General features: G+C 43.1%; 1 protein-coding gene across 5 annotated transcripts in view; it reads left to right on the top strand.

The window, feature by feature from the left end:
- Positions 1–23,355, top strand: part of SIDT1 (SID1 transmembrane family member 1) — a 110,952-nt gene that overhangs the window by 80,238 nt on the left and 7,359 nt on the right. For 2 of the 5 annotated variants that reach the window (XM_019839733.2, XM_019839732.2), the window contains 11 exons: positions 5,667–5,738; positions 7,014–7,159; positions 8,002–8,075; positions 9,321–9,387; positions 10,953–11,026; positions 12,195–12,318; positions 12,528–12,645; positions 15,583–15,719; positions 16,400–16,508; positions 19,333–19,347; positions 20,634–20,710. In XM_019839733.2, coding sequence (XP_019695292.1) covers positions 5,667–5,738; positions 7,014–7,159; positions 8,002–8,075; positions 9,321–9,387; positions 10,953–11,026; positions 12,195–12,318; positions 12,528–12,645; positions 15,583–15,719; positions 16,400–16,508; positions 19,333–19,347; positions 20,634–20,710 — 1,013 coding nt within the window. Of the gene's footprint in view, positions 1–5,666; positions 5,739–6,107; positions 6,147–7,013; positions 7,160–8,001; positions 8,076–9,320; positions 9,388–10,952; positions 11,027–12,194; positions 12,319–12,527; positions 12,646–15,582; positions 15,720–16,399; positions 16,509–19,332; positions 19,348–20,633; positions 20,711–23,355 lie in introns of those variants that run through there. The other 3 variants (XM_023260143.2, XM_023260142.2, XM_011285942.3) reach the window with 3 other exon arrangements.

The following is a 23,355-nucleotide window of genomic DNA, read 5'->3' on the forward strand; positions in this document are numbered from 1 at the left end:
AAGATACTTGCAAATGACATATCTAATAAGGAATTAATACCCAAAATATATAAAGAACCTATATAGCTGAACACCATAAAAACACATAATTCAATTTAAAAATGGGAAGAGGACATGAACAGACATTTCTCCAGTGAAGACTCACAGATGGCCAACAGATACATGAAAAGAGTGCTCAACACCACTCATCCTCAGGGAAATGCAAATCAAAGCCACAATGAGTTATCATCTCACACCTGTCAGAACGGCTAAAATCAAGAAGGCAAGAAATAACAAGTGTGGGTGAAGATATGGAGAAAAAAGAACCCTCATGCACTGTTGGTAGGAATACAAACTGGTGCAGCCACTGTGGAAAACAGTGTGGAAGTGCCTCAAAAAATAAAAGAATCAGGGCACCCAGGTGGCTCAATCAATTGAGTATCCAACCTCAGCTTAAGTAGGTTCACGCCCATCAGGCTCTAAGCGGTCAGTGAAGAGGCTGCTTTGGATCCTCTGTCTCCCTCTCTCTCTGTCCCTCCCCCACTTGTGTGTTCTCTCTTTCTCTCTCTCTTTTTCAAAAGTATATAAATATAAAAAAAAATAGTGGCACCTGGGTGTCTCAGTCGGTTGAGCATCTGACTTCGGCTCAGGTCATAATCTCGTGGTTCATTAGTTCAAGCCCCACATCAGGCTCTATGCTGATAGCTCGGAGCCTGGAGCCTGCTTCAGATACTGTATCTCCCTCTCTCTCTGCCCCTGCCCTGATCACGCTCTCTCTCTCTCTCTCTCTCTCTCTCTCCTTCTCAAAAATAAATAAACATTCAAAAAATTTTTTTAATTTAAAAATAGAATTACCATATAATCCAGCAGTTCCACTACTGGGTATTTATCCAAAGAAAACAAAAACACTAATTCAAAAAGATTTAGGCACATCTATGTTTCTTGCAGCATTATTTACAATAACCAAATTATGGAAGCAGCCCAAGTTTCCATTGGTTGATGAATGGATGAAGAAGATATAAGGTGTGTTTGTGTGTGTGTGTGTGTGTGTGTGCATGTGTGTAATAGAATATTACTCAGCCATAAAAAAGAATGAAATCTTGCCATTTGCAATAATATGGATGGACCCAGAGGGTATAGTGCTAAGTGAAATAAGTCAATCAGAGAAAGATAAGTACTATATGATTTCACTCATATGTGGAATTCAAGAAACAAAACAAATGAACAAAGAAAAGGACAAATTAAAAAAACAGACTTTTAAATACAGAAAACAAACTGGTGGTTGCCAGAAGGGAGGTGGGTGGGGTTACAGGTGAAATAGGTGATGGGGATTAAGAGTACATTTATGATAAGCACCGAGGAATGTACAGAATTGTTGAATCATGTTGCACACCTGAAATTAATATCACACTGTTTGTTAATTACACTTGAATTAAAAACTTTAAAAGAGGGAGTTTGAGCTTGAAAAGAGACAAATATGAAAGACACTGAGGGAAATGACCCAATAGAAAATCATTGGTAAGCAGTAGCAGACAACCTAAAAAGCAAATGTTGCCCTTAGATGCTTCTTTAAAGTATCAGCTTATTATAGTGGAGATGAGAACAAGTCTCAACCTCCTTGTCTTTTTGAAAGATATTCTTGAATACTCCATGAAAGTAACATGCTCGCTGCCAGTTATTCCTATACTGGAAGAAAATCCTGGTGTTGTTTTTCAATTAAGAAGATAAGTTTTGGGGCACCCGGGTGGCTCAGTCAGTGAAGCGTCCAACTCTTGGTTTCTGCTCAGGTCATGCGTGATCTCAGGGTTTGTGGGTTCGAGACCCACATTGGGCTCTGTGCTGACAGCACAGAGACTGCTTGGGATTCTCTCTCTCTCTCTCTCTCTCTCTCTCTCTGTCCCTCCGACACTCTTGCTCTGTCTCTCAAAATAAATAAAAAATAAACATTAAAAAACAATAATAAATAAATAAATGAATAAATAAAAAGAAGATAAGTTTTGACTGAAACTAATACAACAAACCACTCTCGGTGCCTCTCTTTTGTTATTTTAAAATGGTGAGAACAGTACCCACCTCATTGGGCTGTTGAAAACTTAAATGAGTAAATTCTTGAAAAGAAATTAAAAGGGTCTCTGACATGCAGTAAGTTCTCCATAAACATCATCTAGCATCAACAACCACAGTAGTGAGATGCAGTAGTTCTATAATATATAATAGCAGTGAGAGCATTAGTTATCATAGCAGTACTAGTGGTGGGGGTCATAGTAAGTAGTACTTGTTATTGTCAATAGTATCCAGCAGCAAAGCTCTGTGCTGTAACTACGACCAAATCTGTCCTAGAACGAAGAGTCAGTCAAGTTGTACAAATCTCCACATAACGTTATTATTGGGCACACACAAAAAATTTAATACCTCATACTTACGGGTCTGAAAATAACCTGTTTCTTTGTCTGGAAGTTGGATGAAAAGCAAAGACGGTGGTGAAACCACGTTCCATATTTACGGGTAAGCCCAAGAAAGGCCAAGGTACATCTACTTTCTTGACGTGATGAGAAATCTATCAAGGAATCTCCAGGCCTAGGAACAGTGCCAGGGAGTCTGCACTCTGAGGGCCTGGGAACAACCCTGCCTGCCAGGAATGCTGTGTTAGTTAAAGACCTTGGCTGAGCCAGCTCTTGGCTAAGCTACCAAAAGGAGGAAGGAAATTGAGTCTCCAAGGCCATCTCTCATCACCTGACTAAATATTTTGAACTCAGGATTTAAATATTTTCCTTTCTTTTTTCTTTTAAGTTTATTTATTTTGAGAGAGAGCAAGAGTACGAGCAGAGGAAGGGCAGAAAGAGGGGAGTGAATCCCAAGCAGACACGGGGCTAGAACTCATGAACCCATGAAAGCACGACCTGAGCAGAAATCAAGAGTCTAATGCTTAACCAACTGAGCCACCCAGGCGCCCCTTAAATCTTTTTCTTCATGAAGGAAATTAATGGACACAAAAAGACTAAAAGGTATGATAAAGCCTACAAATTGGCCTGAAAAACCGTGAATGATTTTATTGCCCACCAGCGGAAGGAAGTTTGAGAGGTGGATGAGGAGAGCTGGCTGTGATAAATGATGAACTGGTGAGGCTTTTGGTTCCATTGTGCGGGTTACATACTGCAGCATGAACGCAAACTGTAACAAACTGCATTTTCAATGAAGAAATGGAAATACATTTACAGTGAGGGTATCATAGAATATCCTCAGTTATGTGTCTTCACCGAAAATCTATTTCTCTGCAACCATATAAGAGACTGACTGGGTAACACACAGACCTTTCTGCCTGTAATGTGATACAAGCGATCTCACTTCAGAAGGAAGATACTATATTGAAATGCCCACCAGCCTGACAATATCCTAGATCCTTGACAAAACTCAGGAGGCGTAAAGAAACATTTTCAAGCATCTCCGCGGATGAGTGTGGCTCCTGGAAATATTGTAGCATGAAGTCAGAGTCAGAGAAACTGCCTAGATACCCTGCTTAATTGTGGTTTCTCCTCTCCTTGTTCAGATCCACCTAATTCTCGGAGGTGAATAAACTCAGTGAATAGCATCTTGCCTAACAACCAAGGAGAAGGTTGGAAGCTATTTCTCTCTGATATTGGTGGTGGCATGGCTCCAGATGACAGCACCAGACACAGAGGGATGAGTTCACTCCCTGTGCTACAAGGAGTACTTCAGTGGAAAAGTTTGAGGAACATTATCTTAATTTATCTCTCACTGCCAACAAAAATTTGGCAACAGATACAGAAATATCTCTCAAAATATCTCATATTCTTCCATATCCTTAGTTCAGTTTTCACCATTGATTGCTCCAAGGAGTGCTGTAATTCCCTCCCTATCTGGACTTATCCTGCCAGTGGTTAAGGTGCTGCTAAATGCTATTTTGAAAGCCTCCACATTACAGCGGTTTAATGACAGACAGATACTTCTGTGTTTCTGTTCAGTGGTGACCTTCCTCAAAGTGATTTCAGGACCTGTGCTCCTTTGTTCTTGTGATTCTGCAATACTTTCAGGCAGGAACTGGAAGATTTTTTTTTTTTTTTCTCTGTAGAGTGCCAAATAGCAAATATGTTAGACTTCACAGGGCCGTATCGTCTCTGTCACAACTGCTCAACGCTGCCACCATAGCCAAAAGCAGCCATAGACATACCCAAGTGGCCATGACTGTGTTTCAACAGGACTTCATGTATGAGTACTGAAATTTGAATTTCATGTGATTTTTACCTGTCATGAAATCTTTTGATTTCTTTCCCCAACCATTTAAAATATTTATTTTCCTTTCCAAGATTTTACCTAAATTTAGGTTAGTTAACATATACTGTAGTTGTGGTTTCAGGAGGAGAGTTTAGTGATTCATCACTTGTATATAACACCCAGTGTTCATCCCCACAAGTGCCCTCCTTAATACCCATCACCTATTAACTCATCTCTCCACCCGCCTCCCCTTCAGCAACCCTCAGTTTGTTCTCTATAGTTAAGAGTCTCTTATGGTTTGCCTCCCTCTCTGTTTTTATCTTATTTTATTTTTCCTTCCCTTGCCTTATGTTCATCTGTTTTGTTTCTTAAATTCCACATATGAATGAAATCATATGGTATTTGTCTTTCTGTGACTGACTTATTTCACTTAGCATAATACACTCTAGTTCCATCCACATCATTGCAAATGGCAAGATCTATTCTTTTTGATAGCTGAGTAATATTCTGTTGTGTATATATAAACCTCATCTTCTTTGCCCATTCATCAGTTGATGGACATTTGGGCTCTCCATAATTCGGCTATTGTTAGTGCTGCTGTAACACATTGGGTTGTATGTGCCCTTTCAAATCAGTATTTTTGTATCCTTTGGATAAATACTTAGTGCAATTGCAGGGTCATAGAGTAAGTAGTTCTATCTTTAACTTTCTGAGGAACCTCCACACTGTTTTCCAGAGCGGCTGCCCTAGTTTGCATTCCCACCAACAGTGTAGGAGGGTTCCCCTTTCTCTGCATCCTCACCAACCTCCATTGTTTCCTGAGTTGTTAATGTTAGCCATTCTGACAGGTGTGAAGTGGTATCTCATTGTGATTTTGATTTGTATTTCCCTGATGATGAGTGATGGTGAGCGTTTTTTCATGAGTCTGTTCACCATTTGTATGTCTTCTTTGGAGAAGTGTCTGTTCATGTCTTCTGCCCATTTCTTAACTTGCTTATTGATTAGGTGTTGAGTTTAATCAATTCTTTATAGATTTTGGATACTAGCCCTTTATCTGGTATGTCATTTGCAAATATCTTCTCCCATTCCATAGATTGGCTTTTAGTTTTATTGATTGTTTCCTTCACTGTGAAGAAGTTTTTTATCTTGATGAAGTCATAATAGATAATTTTTGCTTTTGTTTCCCTTGCTTCCAGAGACATGCCTAGTAAAAAGTTGCCACAGCTGAGGTCAAAGAGGTTGTTGCCTGTATTCTCCTCTAGGATTTTGATGGTTTCCTGTCTCACATTCTAAAACCATTCTTAGTTAAAGGGTTATACAAAAATAGGTAGCAGGCTAGATTTTGCCTGTAGGTCACAGTTTGGTGAGTCTTGTATTGGACTGATGATTCAAGCTACTTAGAGTTGTGTTGTTTTAGCAACTGGACATGAAGTGTTTGCTTTTCTTTTTAACAGGCTCTGGAAATATGGCGGTGTCACATCCCATTGCTGCCAGCACCCCTGAAGGAAGCAATTATGGGGCAATAGGTATTGCCTACTATGAGTCCATTCATTGAAGTATTTCTTAATTCTCCAGAGAATAGGATAAAAAGGGCCTTCCAGCCACTATTAACTGTGTGAGTGGGCAAGGCAGTCATCGTCTAAGATTGTCTTCTCTTTATAAGAGAAATTGGTTGGAAGATCTGGAAGGCTCCTTCCAGCTCCAACCTTCTCTAGTTTGTTATTCTGTGCTAGCCACACTTGAGCAGAATTCCCTACCATGGTTGCCGTCAACTCCCAAAGTCCATGTGGGGATGTTTTCATACCCGGCCTGAGTTTAGGGCATGAACAGTATGTCAGAGCCGGTGTCAGGGAGCCCAAAATCAATTGACGAGCTCTTTCATTCTCAGGTTTCAGTGGAATAAGGGCGATCAGAAGACTAAGGCTGTGCTGCAGGTGAACATGGCTGTAGCCTGACAATCGTTCATTTTGGCTAACTTCATAATTGAACCTAGTCATTCACATGGCAACCCCTCAGTGTTCATTGCGTGGCCTGAAAGAGACAGAATTCCTGTGGGTCTGTGAATGGTTTGCTTAATATGTCAGGGAGATGGGCTGGAGTCCTTCTTCCTACTCTGGTGTACTGTAACTTTGAGAAGCATGTGGGTTTCATGCAGGCTACTTATTTCTAGCTCTGCAAGAACAGGATTTTTTTTTTTAACTAACTGAACAGAAGCAATAAAACAGAAGGTAGGCTCAGCTCATGTGCTCATCAAGCTGCACAAATTCCCATCTGCTCTGGGAAACATTCATGAGAACACAAGGATTCTTCTTCCTGAGAGTGTTGTTCTCATTATATAATCATAGATGCGGCATGTGGGGGGTTTCAGTGTACAAATACTTTACCCACGAGCAATGTATAGCTGCTGGATATGCGTGTGCTTACACGGGTCTGTGGTCGATGCTATACATAACTGTGCATGTGTATGTTTATATATTTATGTTCATATTGTAAAATATGAAACATGACATATAAGCATAATCTTATTTTTTGCATCCAAGTAGTTAACAGAGCAGTTGCTTTTATGTTCTTAATATGCATTCAGCCCTAGAAATAGACAATTTAAATATAAAAATAGGAGAAGCGGCAAAGTAGAAGTCCATTGAGGAGGAATAAGAGAAAGAACATGTGTTGTGGGTAAGGAGTTCGTTTTTACCAACACAACATCTTCAAGAATGAGTCAGCACTGCTTTTTGCAGAGAGGGATGGACTGCATGGGTTCTTCCTAGCTTTGGAAGGCAGATGAGTTTTCTCTCTTTCAGAGGAGTCAAGCTCCAGTCCTGGCAGGCAGATGTCCTCCTCCGATGGTGGGCAGCCATGCCAGTCGGACACAGACAGCTCTGTGGAGGAGAGTGACTTCGACACCATGCCAGACATTGAGAGTGATAAGAACATCATCCGGACCAAGGTACCTCTGCCTGGCCGTACTCTTGGCAAGGGCAGAATGTTCAACAAATACACCTTCAGCAAAGGTCTCAGTTTCCTTTATTTTTTCCCTTCAAGGGAAACCATATTTCCTTGAGGGCTTTTTAGATAAAATACAACTACAGACTAAAAGCAATACCCTGCTAATCAGCATTTCTTTCTGGAGGAAGAAGGTGAGAGAATTAAGGAGAGCAGCGCATTAAAACACTCAGGGTCTGGGGGCACCTGGCTGGCTCAGTCAGTAATTCATGTGACTCTTGATCTCTGGATTGTAAGTTCAAGCCCCACGTTGGATGTAGAGATCACTTAAATAAATAAAACTTAAAAAAAAAATACTCAGGGTCTGAAGTGGATCCACCAGATGAAAGAAAAGATTCATGAGGGGTATACCTGGGAAAACTCTCTGTTTCTGTACCTATCATCCCTCAGGAATAAAGCTCATTTCTTTTTGGCATATACTTATTATATTGTGTTGTATCCAGTAAGGGATATGAAAGTGGACTGCACAGTTTCAATCGTATAATTCAAGAACCACACAGTGGACATCTCCAAAAATGGCAAAACCAGTTCCTGAGATGTAAGAAGCAGTTGAGACTCCCAATAGGTTTTTCTACATCAGCCAATTCTTACTATTTCAGAGAACATACTAGGGTGTGTATTAGGGTATTCTGGGAAAAACAAAATTGAAAGAAAAGTTTATTAAATAATTTTAATCCCTAGCAATGGATTGGATTGAGAATTTATAAAGCTTTCCTTTGTGTGTCTTCCACAAAAAAAAAAAAGCCAAGTACATGTTTGCATTCTTTTTTTTATTTGATATTTTAGATGTTCCTTTACCTGTCAGATCTGTCCAGGAAGGACCGGAGGATTGTCAGCAAAAAATATAAAATTTATTTCTGGTGAGTAGGTGGCCACTGGGACCATGGTTCCCTTAAGTAAAATGAAAATTTTCTTAGTAAAAGCCATGATCACTTATGGCACACCTTTCAGTTTAATGAGGCAAAGATATAGATGCTTCAAGGATTCATGCCACATTCTATAAGAAAAACAAAAATAAACTACAAAAAGCAGCCAGCCCTAAATTAAATACATAAAAGTAAAAATAAGAATGGTAGTAAAGTGGGGGGATGGGCATTAAGGAGGACACTTGTTGGGATAAGTGTTATATGTAATATGTTATATTGATGGGATGGGTGTTATATGTAAGTGATGTAAGTGATGAATCACTAAATTTCACTCCTGAAATCATTATTACACCATATGTTAACTAACTTGCATTTAAATAAAATTTTAAAATTAAAAATAATAAAAAAACATGAAAAAAAAGTGTTCATGGTGATTAAAAAGAATCATAAGAATAGCAGTAGAATCCCATATGTTTAGGGAACACACTCAATCCGTTTCCAGAAAGGCAACCTAACAATAACATGTCACTATCTTCCATGGGACACGCTAAACTGAAGCCATTCCCTCTTCTCACCCAGACTTGCTCTTACAAAAGCCAATGATTTCAGGGACTAGATGTCTACAGCGTCTCAGAGTAGCTGCGAACCACACTGAAAGGAAATGATACCACAGCCAGTGCTAAATAGACCCTGATGCAGCCTCTCTCCAAGCCAAGAGGCTGAGCTGCCTAGCAGGGGACCCCTCTCCCCTCAGAAATCCCAGGCTGATGCTGTGATAGCTCTTTCCATTTTTTTCTCTTGAAGGACGCCCTTTTACTTGGATACAGGTATTCGAGGGAAACAAGGGACAGTGGGGGCCCCATGGAATTTCATAGTGGGACCATCATTTTGGAAGTAAGAGTTATGTAAGAGAGCCACATCCTTTCATGTGATCCATCTCCCGTTACTTGCGCTCTGGTCACTTTTAATCGAAAACATCTAACATCTAATCTAAAGCAACCTAAGAAATAGGCCCTCATCAATAATTTGGTTAAAACAGAAGCAGGTATCACTTACAGTTTTACCAATGTTTGTAGGAGTGGGAGGCTGAAGAAACGGGAACTGCATAATCAGTTTCTGATTACTTTTGCAAGTTAATTAGAGAGTTACGGAGTGGAAGGATTCTTATGTTAAAAAATTGAGCAAAAATTCCATTGTTAATTTGGAAATAACAATTTCCGGTTCTTTCTGGCTGCTTAGGAACATCATCACCATTGCTGTGTTTTATGCACTGCCTGTGATCCAGTTGGTCATCACCTACCAGACAGTGAGTACTGCCCAGAACCCCGGAATCCCAGCTTTCGTGCTGCAGGGAGAGATCTTTGCTATGACTTGCAGAGAAAAGTCTATATAACTTGATCTCAGTCCAAGAATTAACTTCCGATTTCGTCTTCAAATTAGACATCTCCGTTGCTTCATCTTTGATGAATCTTTAAATCTAGTTCCCAATTGTTTTATCACAGAGGGGCCTGGGACCTCGTATTATTTTGTCTACCAATCTGAAGTCATTACCGTAAGCTCATTCAGTCATAATATCTATCAACTATATCTGTTATTTACCAGACTGAACTTCTGATTATCAAGGGGTAATGAGCGGAGTAAATAAAGTTCCAGTCAAAACAAAGAAACCTGGTATTTAATTTAGCCTGTGCCCTCTCATTGAGGGTACTTTTTATAAAACTACAAACAGCTTCTTAAAAAAAGGTAATAAGTTTTTAAAAAGCTAATAAGATAATAAAATTGAGAAAATATAAAATAAGAACTAAAATAGAGTAAAAACAAATAAACAAAGATAATAATTAACACCTTGAGAATCCCCATTGCGCCTTCATAGAACCTTGGGTCCAGATCACATAATGACCTTCTCCAGCATTTATTTTATGCAAGAAAGCCTATGTAGAAAGCACAAGGGGCTGATGGTGTTTTTAATGCAGTGATTCCCACACTTTGCTGTGCATTAAAATCACCTGAGGAGCTTTGAAATCCTGGTATCCAGGCTGTACCCTACACCAAATTAGGTCCAAGTCCCTGAGAGTAGAACCAAGCATCAGTACTGATTAGACCCCCAGTGATTCTAATGTACAGATTTCTAAGTTTGAAAGCCATTGGTCTAATAATTTGGCCAGTTTCCTACTCACTATGTGATGAGGACAAGGACTTTTATGAGGTTTGGGCAGCACTGCTTATAATCTCCATACTCTCTTACTACCCCAGGGCCCTGTCAGAAGATACCGCTGTGCTATGGTCTAGGAAGGTTCTTAATGATAGAGATGGTGAGAAAAATGGAAAACTGAACACATGCTTCCTCCTGTCCACATGCCCTGTGGTTATCACTCCTACATAGAGAATGGGATAGCTCCACACCCTCCCAACATGCATCCAGAAAATAGAACATATTGGGGCGCCTGGGTGGCGCAGTCGGTTAAGCGTCCGACTTCAGCCAGGTCATGATCTCGCGGTCCGTGAGTTCGAGCCCCGCGTCAGGCTCTGGGCTGATGGCTCAGAGCCTGGAGCCTGTTTCCGATTCTGTGTCTCCCTCTCTCTCTGCCCCTCCCCCGTTCATGCTCTGTCTCTCTCTGTCCCAAAAATAAATAAACGTTGAAAAAAAATTTTTTTTTAAATAAAAAAAAAAAAAAGAAAATAGAACATATCATGACGGTCCTAGTTAGCCTGTGCTGCGTAAAGGCAGCAGACAATGACCCGTCCCCTGCTGAGAAGGAACACTGGTTATATGGTAAATCACTGTGAGCATTGCCTGCCTTTTGTGGTTTCAGGGTGGGCTCAGTAGATGGAGAAAAACTGCATCTGCTCCTCTCGCTCTTGATTTTGCAGGTGGTGAATGTCACAGGCAATCAGGACATCTGCTACTACAACTTCCTCTGTGCTCACCCATTGGGCGTCCTGAGGTGAGCCCTGGCCTCTGGTTGCCCATGAGACATTTAGAGATTCCTTTCTGTGAGATGCGATTTCAGTTTTTAAAAATACTAAACACTGGGGCACCTGGGTGGCTCAGTCTGTTAATCCTTCGACTCTTGGTTTCAGCACAGGTCATGATCTCACAGTTCAGGAGTTCGAGCCCCCTGTCAGGCTCTGCGCTGACAGCTGCAGGGTCTGCTTGGGATTCTCTGGCTCCCTCTCTCTCTCTGCCCCTCCCCCACTTGCTCTCTATCTCTCTCTCTCAAAATAAATAAATAAACATTTAAAAAAATACGAAAAATAACTATGGATTACTACCCCAGTCAAGGGTAAGGAGGGATGAAATCAAAAAGTTGAGACCAGATATCTTCCTTTCATTCCTGTATAGGGGCCTCAGGAAACATTCCTAAGAAGACAGGCACATTTTTGAAAACATCAGGTCCTAGCTGTGACGACACTCATCCACGGGCATGAGCTGCTCATATGTTAATCCACTGAACAACCTCATAAGATAGGTAGGATTAGCATCACTTCCATCTTCAGATGAAGACATAAGGCTTAGAAAGGAACTTGCAGAAGGTCCCTCAACTATTAGTGATGCCAGGACCTGAACCCAGGCCTGCTGCCTCCAAGGCCATGGTCTAGCCACCAGAACATAGTGAAGTAGAAAGAACAGACTTCTTGTTCCAGAACTGAACCAGCCTCAGTTTCCTGAAATAAAGCAACTGACCATGACCGGCTGACACATCACTATTACAGAGCTGAATATTGACACACATTGCATGGGTCCATCTATGAGAATTCCCTCTCACGGTGTAGCTGAAACACTTGGCCAAACTGCCCATCTTTGGAGCAGCTCTGTTTCCTGGGATTCATTCCATGCCAGTGTCGTCAGGATAAGAGAGGATTGGGTGGGTGTTGGGGAAGCCACACAGGCATCCCAGGGAGGAAATGGGCACGTGATCACCGGTTAGGCATTCTAAATTAAAGGAGTAAGGTTAAACATGATCTCTGATGATTTGATAGTCCTGAAATCTTATGAAAAGTCTAGGTAGAAAACGTGGAGTGCTGAGTGTACTCACTCATTCAAGCATTCATTCATTCTCTGAATATCTTGGATCACCTCGACTCTCTCATGGCTTCCTTCTCCTCCTTTAGTGCCTTCAACAACATTCTCAGTAACCTGGGCCACGTGCTCCTGGGCTTCCTCTTCCTGCTGATAGTCTTGCGCCGAGACATTCTCCATCGCAGAGCCCTAGAAGCCAAGGACATCTTTGCCATGGTGAGGAGAGGGAGGGTAAATTGGATGTGGGAGCTAGGAAGGGTCATGGTTCCAAGAAGGACCTGCAAAGGGGAGGGACATCTGGCTTGATGGTGTGGTGATGGGTTATGTGTAATGAACAACAGGAGGCCAGAAGCTTGGGTTTCCAGATCCTGTGGTTCTGTCACTGATTGGTGTCTTTCCATTGACAACACTTTCTCCTTTTTCAGGATTATGGGATTCCTAAACACTTTGGTGTTTTCTATGCTATGGGCATCGCGTTGATGATGGAAGGAGTGCTCAGTGCTTGTTACCATGTCTGTCCTAATTACTCCAACTTCCAATTTGGTAATTAGAATTTACATCAACCACACAAATTTAAGTTATGGGAGTCCGGCCCTGGGACCCTCCACAAAATACCAAGGAAGGTCATGCATGCAAGAATTAAATATTTTATGTGAGCTAAAGTGATTCAAGGGCACTTCTCCACAGGGTGTGGTTTCTACATGTTGTACCATTTTTTCTCTCTGACCACTTTCAGACTAGAAAACACTCAACAGTGAATGATGATCCCATGACTAGATTTGCAGGTGGGCAATGGGCTAAGTATTAGGCAGCAGGGCAGATAGAATTCAACAGACACCTGGAAAGTTTCCTCAGTATAATTTGGCCTAACTTAGTAATTAGACTGCTTTGGGTCGAAAATAATAGAAAGCCCAATTCAACTGGATTAAATAATAAGGACAATTATCAGCTCACCTTCTGAAAGTCCAAAGGTGGAAAGGGCTTGCAGTTGATTTATCTGGTGGCTCTGGCTCCAATTCTCCATAATCCCTTGGGTTATGCCGAGCCTGCAGGCTGATTTTATCCTCAGGCTATCAGGAAACTCATGATGGCAAAAATAGCTACAGCGAGTCCTGGCTTCCTGTCTCTATCTACTTCATGATGCCTGGTGGTTACAGCAAGCTGGTTTCCACGAGCCTTCATTTAAGGGCAAGGAAACTTCAGGGGCGCCTGGGTGGCTCAGTCGGTTGAGCGTCTGACTTCGGCTCAGGTCATGATCTCACAGTCCATGAGTTTGAGCCCCGAGTCCGGCTCTGTGCTGACAGCTCAGAGCCTGGAGCCTGCTTCAGATTCTGTGTCTCCCTCTCTCTCTGTCCCTTCCCTGCTCATGCTCTGTCTCTCTCTGTCTCAAAAATAAATAAAAACATTTAAAAAAATTTAAAAAAAAAACAAAAGAGCAAGGAAACTTCTTTGCGAACCCCCTCCCCCCCAGATAACATTCTTCCACGCCTCAATAGTTTAAATAGTCATGAGCCATTCCAGAATTATTCTCCAGGTGCTGGTTAGCTCAAGCCTGGGTTGGGACATCAATCATGGTGGCAAAGGAGGCAGATCACCTTTTAGACCAGTAAGAACCATCCGACGCACCACAGGTGGGGTTCGCTTTGCTGAAACCAGTAGGCTAAAAAGGCATGCATTTCTGAATTGAAAATGGGGCTGAGGCAGTTGAGTTACTAACATGCTGTCAGGAAGGAGAAAGGTGAGAATGGATGCCGGTAGTAGTGACCTCCACACTCAAGGAGAAGAATTTTAAAAAGTCATTTTTATCTTTGTACTCTAGCCTCTGTGGGCCCAGAACACCACAGAAATTCTCTGCCACATTTAATTTTTTTTAATTTAGAAACACTTTTAACAGAGAAAACTACAGAGAACAATATCATTCACCACTCAGAATGAACAAATGCCAACATTTAAAAATACCTGCCTTAAATCTACCTTTTAAGAAATAACACGTTGTGGGGCGCCTGGCTGGCTCAGTCGGTACAGCATGCAACGCTTGATGTCAGGGTCGTGAGTTCAAGCCCTGTGTTGTGCATGGAGATTACTTAAGAAGAAGAAGGAGAAGAAGAAGAAGAAGAAGAAGAAGAAGAAGAAGAAGAAGAAAGAAAATGTGACAAAGTTGAGTTCTTTGAACTGTTTTCCAAACTTACTCCCCTCTTCCGTCCTCAGAGGCAACAGCTTGACGAATTTGATATTTTATCAGTCCAGTTTTTATAATTTTACTACATTTGTACTAAATTAATATTTACCTATCAAACTATGTTCTGCAACATTTTTTCATCCAACAATATGTTTTCAAGATTTATGAATATTGAATCAAAGACATCCAGTTCTTCCATTTTTTTAAAAATTTTTTTTTCAACGTTTATTTATTTTTGGGACAGAGAGAGACAGAGCATGAACGGGGGAGGGGCAGAGAGAGAGGGAGACACAGAATCGGAAACAGGCTCCAGGCTCTGAGCCATCAGCCCAGAGCCCGACGCGGGGCTCGAACTCACAGACCGCGAGATCGTGACCTGGCTGAAGTCGGACGCTTAACCGACTGCGCCACCCAGGCGCCCCCAGTTCTTCCATTTTTAAGGACTGTCATCTTCTGTAATAAAAATATGTATACTACATTTGTCAATTCCTCTACTGAACAACATTTAGATGTTGCCAATATGTTGCTATTGTAGACAGTGCTTCAGTGAACACCCTTACATACTTCTCTTTGTGCACATGTGAGAGAGGTTCCCTGGGACACCTAGAAGTAGAATGTTGGAGTCACCTGGACCAGTCACCATCTTACCAAGAACTTCCAAGTTTCTCCAGAGTGTTGATTCCTACTCCCACTAGCTGCCTGAGAGTTCCCATTTCCCTATATCATCACTAATATGTTACCATCAGACATTGAAATGTTTTGCTACACTCTTTGAGTAATATGGGACATTGCCTTGTTGTTCCAGTTTGCATTTCCATCACTGTCGTACAACTAAGCCACATTTAATTTCTAGCTACTTTCCATCCCTAGGCTGTAAAGTTATATATGAGCAATCAATTATATGAGCTATATATTGAACAATCAATGTGGTTATGTTTCAGGACGCGGATAAGGACCTTCCACACCCACCTAGCATTCTTTCCATGGTCACAGTGCCCTAACTGTCACCAGTATGGACTCTTGCTGTTGCTGTTGAACACCAGCATTTAAACGCAAATACCCCTGCAAGCGGGGATAGTCAATTATTTATCCTATCATCAGATACTTTTCTTCTGTGAGTGGAGTATGTGGGGTCTGGCCAGAGAATGTGCCTGTGGAGGCTGCCATGTTGGAGGTCTCCACACAAACTGAGGGCAGCAAATATTCTAGGGCCTGAAGGCAGGGGGTTTTTCAAGACTAAAGAGAAATTGTCTGTCACCTACTGGATCCTGATTGTTTTGGCTCCCCCTGTGCGCCCTCAGACACCTCCTTCATGTACATGATCGCCGGCCTCTGCATGCTGAAGCTCTACCAGACCCGCCACCCAGACATCAATGCCAGCGCCTATGCTGCCTACGCCTCCTTCGCGGTGGTCATCACGCTCACTGTCCTCGGAGTGGTGCGTCCCTCCCCGTGGCCTTCAGCACGGCTTTCCAAACATGCCCCCTTGGGAGGTTTTTTTGTTTTTTTGTTTTTTGTTTTGTTTTGTTTTGTTTTGTTGCTGTTTGTTTGGTGGACCTCAGGGGAACAGGTTTGAATTAATTACAATCCTTGGTTCCTGCCGCATGGCCATCATGAGTCAATTCATGGCATTTTATTCAGTTACTTAGCTATTTATCTCTAATAATGTAATAGGCACCTGAAAAACTACCCCTGGAGAGTTCCACTGTAAAGCTGGGACCTGACTCATGTGACAATGGAATAGAGATGTTCAAGCTGATGGGAGAGACAAACTTAAAAGAGCAGAAGCGGCTTTCTAAATGTGCAGGGACACATGTCCATTGTCTGCAGTCATTGTCAGAGCATTAGCTCCCAGCTTTAGACCTATTGCCCCTAACTGTTGTTGTTCCGTGCCTCACCCATTTCCTCCTTCTTCCATTTTTGCTTGGCCAGGTAGCCATTCTTTTTTGTGCAGTGTGATCCCTGTGAGCTCACAGAAGTTGGGGTGGGGGGGGTGGTTGGGGATCAAAATGCATGCACAGCTCAGTTTTTGACTCCTTATGCATACATGAGAGAATGATTTTCCAGAGTTCTGTGGGGAAAACCCTGGATGAAGGTAACCTTCATCTTTACTCCTAGGTGTTTGGAAAAAACGACCTGTGGTTCTGGATCATCTTCTCCGCAATCCATATCTTGGCATCTCTAGCCCTTAGCACCCAGATCTACTACATGGGTCGTTTCAAGATAGGTGAGTCACCTGTTGCTCTACACTAACACACTAATTAACTTACCTCAAGAAAGCATTGTCTTCGCTCACCCTAAATGGAAGTGTTGCTGGTCATCATGAACACGTGCTCTGAATTCTGGGTATTTTATAACGTCCTCTCCTGTGTAGGATTACAATGAGCTATTGCCACTGTTCTGATTCCAACTGAGAAACTAAGGTGGTCATACTCAGACCTGAGGCAGACCCCCAGCCCCAAGACCCAGTGCTTTATAACTCACAGACTTTGAAAGTGTGTTTGAAGAATGGTTGGTCAGCACTCCACACATTCCACCTAGAGAAATAGCTTTCAGACTGTAACATTTAAAACGAGCATTTCTCTAAGTAGCCTACATGGTTATCAAGAATGAATTTTATATTGTTTTCAAATCCTGGAACTGGAGCGTTTTGAGACTTAGGAATCATAACAGGTGGGACATCTGCTGAACTACCCCGACAATGTGAACGTATCACATTAGAGCACTGCGTGCTCCATGGGACCAGTTTCTGCCCTGCTGCTGTCAGTCAGCATGCACGGGAACAGATAGATTGAAGTCATGTTAGAGCATTTAAATATCCCCAGGCCGTTTAAGGTCCAGGAAGCCACACTTAAATATTCTTTTGTATATTTCAAGAAAAATAATTGTGTATAAGCATAGGCTGAACCCTCGTATTTGCAGAGCCCAAAGCAAGAGTGTAAATAAAAGCCCACTAAAAAAAAATTTAAGTTGTAAAGCAGACTTAAAAATCTATTAAATACGTGGATAGAAGGAAGGGAGGGAGGAAGGCAGGGAAGCAGGCCAACAAACTGATAAATATATATGCCTTCATTACAACCTAGAAGGTCCAGGTTCAAATTTAAAATTGTCATTTCCTCAGAAGGACACTCCAGAACATAACTGTATCGGAGAGCTGGTCCCCAGCCCCTGCCCCTCTCTTCTTCCCACCCTGGCTCTGTCCTGCAGCTTAAGGGGTCTCACAAGTATGTACATGGATATTCTTGCCCAGCATTCAGCTGGCCCCTCCTTGCCCCTAGAAGTGCCCGCTCCAGGGGTACCATCTGTCCTCAGGAAGCTAGACTAAGGAAGGGGGCTATCAGGTTCTGCGAGGGGACTCAGGTCCATCTGGGTGGGGAATTCTGGGGTCTGGGAATTCAGAACGTGGCCTAGAAGGAGTATTCATTTGCCCGGCAGACCCCTTACTCACTAGGGAATGAGGGCCTTTAAAATACAGCCAGGTCTAAGAGTGATTCTACATAACCAAGTAACTTTCAGATTAGAAAGCTGAATAAAACAATTTCTCATTTTGGCAGCTTAGTTTTCCCCTGTGGCACAGTCAGTAGATTTGCCCGTGGCAATAACAGAGCCAATGTACCTCCAAATCACCCAGTGGAAGCATCATTAAATGGTTGTGCAGAGCATTTGGCTTGATGCTCTGTTCATGCCCCATCCTCCAGATTCAAAGGTGAGTGAAGGCATACAAAGTCAACTTTGAAAAGGAAAATAACTTGGAGCATGGTTGTTCTGGTTGCTCCCTGAGTTGGAAAAATAAACTTGAATACAGATGTATGTAACAGTGTGACCGCTAATAATACATACAGGAACTTTTAATATATCTATACCACTTTTGCCCCATACAATTTTGCAATACCGTATTGGTTTACCTTCTGAAAAAGGAGAGATGTAATGTAGCATATTATGGCCATGTAATAGTCTGTAGGGTCTCAACAGGAAAAAGATGTCACACAGAAAGATGAAGGTTTTAGTCACAAAGGGACTGTTCATAAGACAAGGTCAAGGTAGAGGAGAATGAACGTGGTAGTCTGGCAACCTGGGGTAAGTAGCAGAGAAACTCTCATATCCATTAGTCCAAAGGACAGGAAGGAAGTAGTTACCAAAATGTGGAAGGAGAGGAAGTCACCCTGAAAGACACGGCCAGTCTAAGGCAACCTCACAGGGAGGGCAGAAGATGGATAAGTACTCTGAGCTCCCTTTTCTTCCTGTGTCCCTCCAGTCTCCTACTGGGGCTTCCCATTGTCCAAATCCATGGAGAGTGAGCAAATCCACTTACGTGGTCCTACAGTCAGGCTCGTGGGCCTGGTGCAGGACAGAGATGCGGCAAATGGGTCTGCAAGGGTAAATGGAAGACAGCCAGCGCATAGCACTACTGAGTATTTTCAATTTCTCTACCCACCTCTTCCCGAGGTGGTCACAGACTTACCAGAGTCCAAAGGAAAATGTCCTGTTCTATGGTGACAATGATTGCATCTAAATTTAGTCCAAAGGCAGGAAGCGGACAGTGGTTCAGCCAACACCAGCCTCTCCGCCCATTTCATAAGCTGCCTTTGCTTTCTGCAATGACATACCTTCTCCGTGGCCCTCAGGCCGCACCTGCAAATGAACGTGGATACAGGAAAGGCAGCAGCAATGGGGCAGAGCATCTCCTAAGGAGGACAGAAAACCATAGAGCCACTTGCCCAGATCATGACTCTGCTACCAGAGCCCAAGGAAAGGATGGCAGGGATCACTTGTGAGAGAGAATGGATTGCAAAATGCAAGTGGTGCATAAAGGAGATAGAGAGAGACAGACTCTGATTCACTCTTTGAAGAAGAGGAAATGTCTGAACGTTTGAGACAGGCAGGAAGTTTCTGTGTTCTTTATGATGAGCAAACATTACTTTTTTTAATTGGAAAATAAAACTAAAGTCATCGTTTTGAGAGAAAAATAAAATGACCAGTAGTTTACCTGTTTGGCTACCTTCTTATATCATTTTCTTTTCTCATTTATTCCCTGCTTCCCTCCGATTCAGATGTGTCTGACACAGGTAATGTTCAGCCACCCTTCCCAGGGCTCTAGATTGCTTTCTTAACACAGAGACCTGTGTGACTGTCTGCCAGCCTGGCTCTCTGAACACCCCTTCCAGGTTGGGCAGGATCAGCTTATGGGGAGGGGGCCAGAGAGAGGCTCAGAGGAAAGGATACACTCCAGCCCAGCCTGCCCTGCACGTCTTCTGGACTATTGCATGGACCCATCCCATCCCCTCCCTCCCTCAGTATATCTGGTCTAGTGAAGTCTGGTGAAATTGACCCCAAGGGTAAATGTGAGGAGGGATGGCATTCACAACACAGCTGGGGTCCCCCCGGTTGAAATGCTTGCTTTGAGCAGACCTCAGCCTTGCCTGTGATGTCTACAAGTGTAGACTGTTCACAGAAAGACAGCTCCACCTGTGACCCTCACTCTGTTCATAGAACAATTGTAACACACACATGTGCTGTGTTTCATTCTATGCTTCTGAAGGATCGCATTTAAAAATTCTTCCCGATCTTTTGCTCTCCATCGTAACTTGCATTCCTTTGATTACTGTTGCAGTACAAGTTTAGACTCTCTGAATGTGCTCCATAGACTTCAGTGTCCCTTGGCTCAATTCTTACTGACTTACAACCACATGGAGAAATACAGATACGAATTTTTACAGGCTACGATTTCCCATCCTCTAGAGAGAGCAGATGTTTTAAGGTACCTGGAGGGGCCCCATAACATCTCTGCTATAAAGGAAACACCTCTGCACTAAACTGTACACAAAGGGGAACTTAGCTGATGGAGACGATAGAGAGGCTGGCCGGCCACTCAAATTATTTGTGAGCATTTGTCACATGGGTCCACCTCACTTGCCTTTTTCTGCAGTATGATGCCTGGATACAGCACACCTTAAAGGACAGCACAGGTATGTCCAGGCACAATTTTTTTTAATTTTAATTTTTTAAACTTTTTTTCATTTTTGAGAGAGAGAGGGAGAGGGACAGAGAGAGAGGGGAACAGAGGATCCAAAGTGGGCCCTGCACTGACAGCAGCAAGCCTGACGCAGGGCTCAAACTCACAAACCGTGAGGTCATGACCTGAGCCAAATTTGGATATTTAACTGATTGAGCCACCGGGGCGCCCCACAGGCACCATTTTTTAAAGCAAACATCTGTTGCTGACCTAATAAGTACAAAGCACCATTTTTATAAGGTGAAGACGACATCATCTTGGCCCTAAAATCTTGGGCCGTATGGGAGTATTCTGTAGTATCTCTGACTAAGCCTTACTATGCAATTGTGTCATCGGCAGATCTGGGGATTTTCCGAAGGGCCGCTATGGTGTTCTACACGGACTTCGTCCAGCAGTGCAGCCGGCCTCTGTATATGGTACGTGCGTGCTCCTGTGTGCCTTGGCCTTGTCCCAGAGAGAAGGGGAACAGTATGAGGGGCAGGCTCGGGGCAGACACTCAGGTTCCCTAAATCAAGAAGGCCAGATGGCCCAGGGTGGCTGAGCTCCAAGTAGGGGGAAGAAGCATGTTCCTTACTCTTCTTCTTGCTCATAAAAAAACAGACTGGGATAGATCCATTTTTATACATGAAATACTGCTAGTGTTTAAAGAAGAAATCTGTGTATACATACAAAACTACGGAACAGTGACAGTTGCTATGGGGAAGGATCAAGGCAGGGTGTCATCCAAAGAGGTATGATTATTTCACTTGTGGAAGTGCACAGGGCACTCACTGGATAATTATACCATGACAGCAGGCATAAACCAGGCTTGTCCCAAGAAAACTGGGCATCTGTCACTCCGGTTGCTTTCATCAAGAACTGAACACTTTCAGGGGCACCTCGGTGGTTCAGTCGGTTAAGCATCCGACTTCAACTCAGGTCATGATCTCACAGTTCACAAGTTTGAGCCCCGCGTCGGGCTCTGGGCTGACAGCTCAGGGCCTGGAGCCTGCTCCGGATTCTGTGTCTCCCTCTCTCTCTGACCCTCCCCCGTTCATGCTCTTTCCCTCTCTTTCTCAAAAATAAATAAACATTAAAAACTTTTTTTAAAAAAGAACTTAACACTTGCCACACCATACACTGGTTTGATTTGTGTACATTGTTTGATTTTTACAGTAAGCAAGGATATTTTCTTCAAAATTGTGGTTATTACTTACTGGTTGAAATGCAAGTTCTAAAAATTCTCCATCACTGTTTTCAGCATATCATACATTTCTACATTAGGCAGAAGGATTGGGACCCTGGTCCCAGCTATATCTTGGCTCTCTGGCCAGTGAGTGACCTTAGGAAGGCCACATACGTGCTGGGAGCCATTACCCCAAACTTTCCACCATGCTGTGGTCAGAATTCCTGATACTGTTTGGGCCTGACACACAGGAGTTCACGAAGTACCTGCTAATAATTTATGATCAAATAGTTTACGATCATATTGACATAAAGGAATATGAGAATGTTTTCACCCTCTAGAGCTTGGGCAGGAACTCTATTGAGGGGACTGAGGCTGAAGGGTTTTATTTACATGAGAACTTAAAAACCCAGTAGGGCTGGGGCTCCTGGGTGGCTCAGTTGGTTAAGCGTCCGACTTTGGCTCAGGTCATGATCTCGTGGTTTGTGGGTTTGAGCCCCATGTCGGGCTCTGTGCTGACAGCTCAGAGCCTGGAGCCTGCTTCGGATTCTGTGTGTCGCTCTCTCTGCCCCTCCCCTGCTTGTGCATATGTTCTCTCTCTCCCTCTCTCTCTCTCTCTAAGAATAAATAAACATTAAAAAAAAAAAAAACAAAACAGGAGGACCTGTGAGTATTTTGAGAGTTAAGCCTGCCTTAGCTGTGAGCCATGAGGAGCAATTAATGTTTTGTTTGTTTGTTTACTCACATTATGTGATGCAGACTGTCTTTTTTTCTAGCAGACTATTTTTCTTTTATTTTTTTTAATGTTTATTTTTGAGAGAAAGAGAGAGAGAGAGTGTGTGAGCAGGGGAGGGGCAGAGAGAGAGGGAGACACAGAATCGGAAACAGGCTCTAGGCTTTCAGCACAGAGCCGGATGCAGGGCTTGAACCCACGAACTGTGACATCATGACCTGAGCCGAAGTCGGACGCTTACCCAACTGAGCCACCCAGGCGCCCCAGAGCTAATTTTTTTAAAGGAAGATATTTCCTCCAAGCTAGATGGATCACCCACAAAGACAGAGAATCAGCACTTTTTTTTTTTTAATTTTTTTTTCAACGTTTATTTATTTTTAGGACAGAGAGAGACAGAGCATGAACAGGGGAGGGGCAGAGAGAGAGGGAGACACAGAATGGGAAACCGGCTCCAGGCTCTGAGCCATCAGCCCAGAGCCTGACGCGGGGCTCGAACTCACGGACCGCGAGATCGTAACCTGGCTGAAGTCGGACGCTTAACCGACTGCGCCACCCAGGCGCCGCGAATCAGCACTTTTAAATAGTCCATGAGGACATGCAAATTAAAGTACAATCAGATGCCACCTAAAAGTTTTACACTGTATGCAAAGAAGCAGGGCCAGGTTGTGAATTAATCTCTATCAGAGGAACTTTCCTTTGAGATGGACCTCTCCTAGTTCACCCACCACCAACATCTTTAGTGTTAAGGGCTGTGTGTTTAGAGACCGGGAGCCTAAGCGTTGCAGGACCTCCTTGGAGTCAGAGTGATGGAGAGGAAACGGAGCCATATGGGTGAGGCCCGAGAGCTGCCTCGTGGCTCGCTAAGTAATGGCGCAGGGAAACAGTGCTGGATTACATTACAGCCACGGCAGAATTCTTTTCACTACCGAGTAATCTGCACACATCACCAACTTCCTCAAGAAGTGGGGCCGGGGTGCCCAGCTACCCTACACACTGGTGGGGGAAACAGTAAGAGTCCTGCTTTACTCACCGTGTTTTCTTTAACAGACACAAAGTCACATCCGTTCACAGACCGAGGCCTCGCCAGTTGTTCCCATAGGAGATTAGTGTCCGCCTGCAGGCACAGCTCTCTTAGAACCATGGAAACTCTTTTCACCAGGCAA

This window comes from Felis catus, chromosome C2, assembly GCF_018350175.1.
Source record: "Felis catus isolate Fca126 chromosome C2, F.catus_Fca126_mat1.0, whole genome shotgun sequence".
Classification (NCBI taxonomy): domain Eukaryota; kingdom Metazoa; phylum Chordata; class Mammalia; order Carnivora; family Felidae; genus Felis; species Felis catus.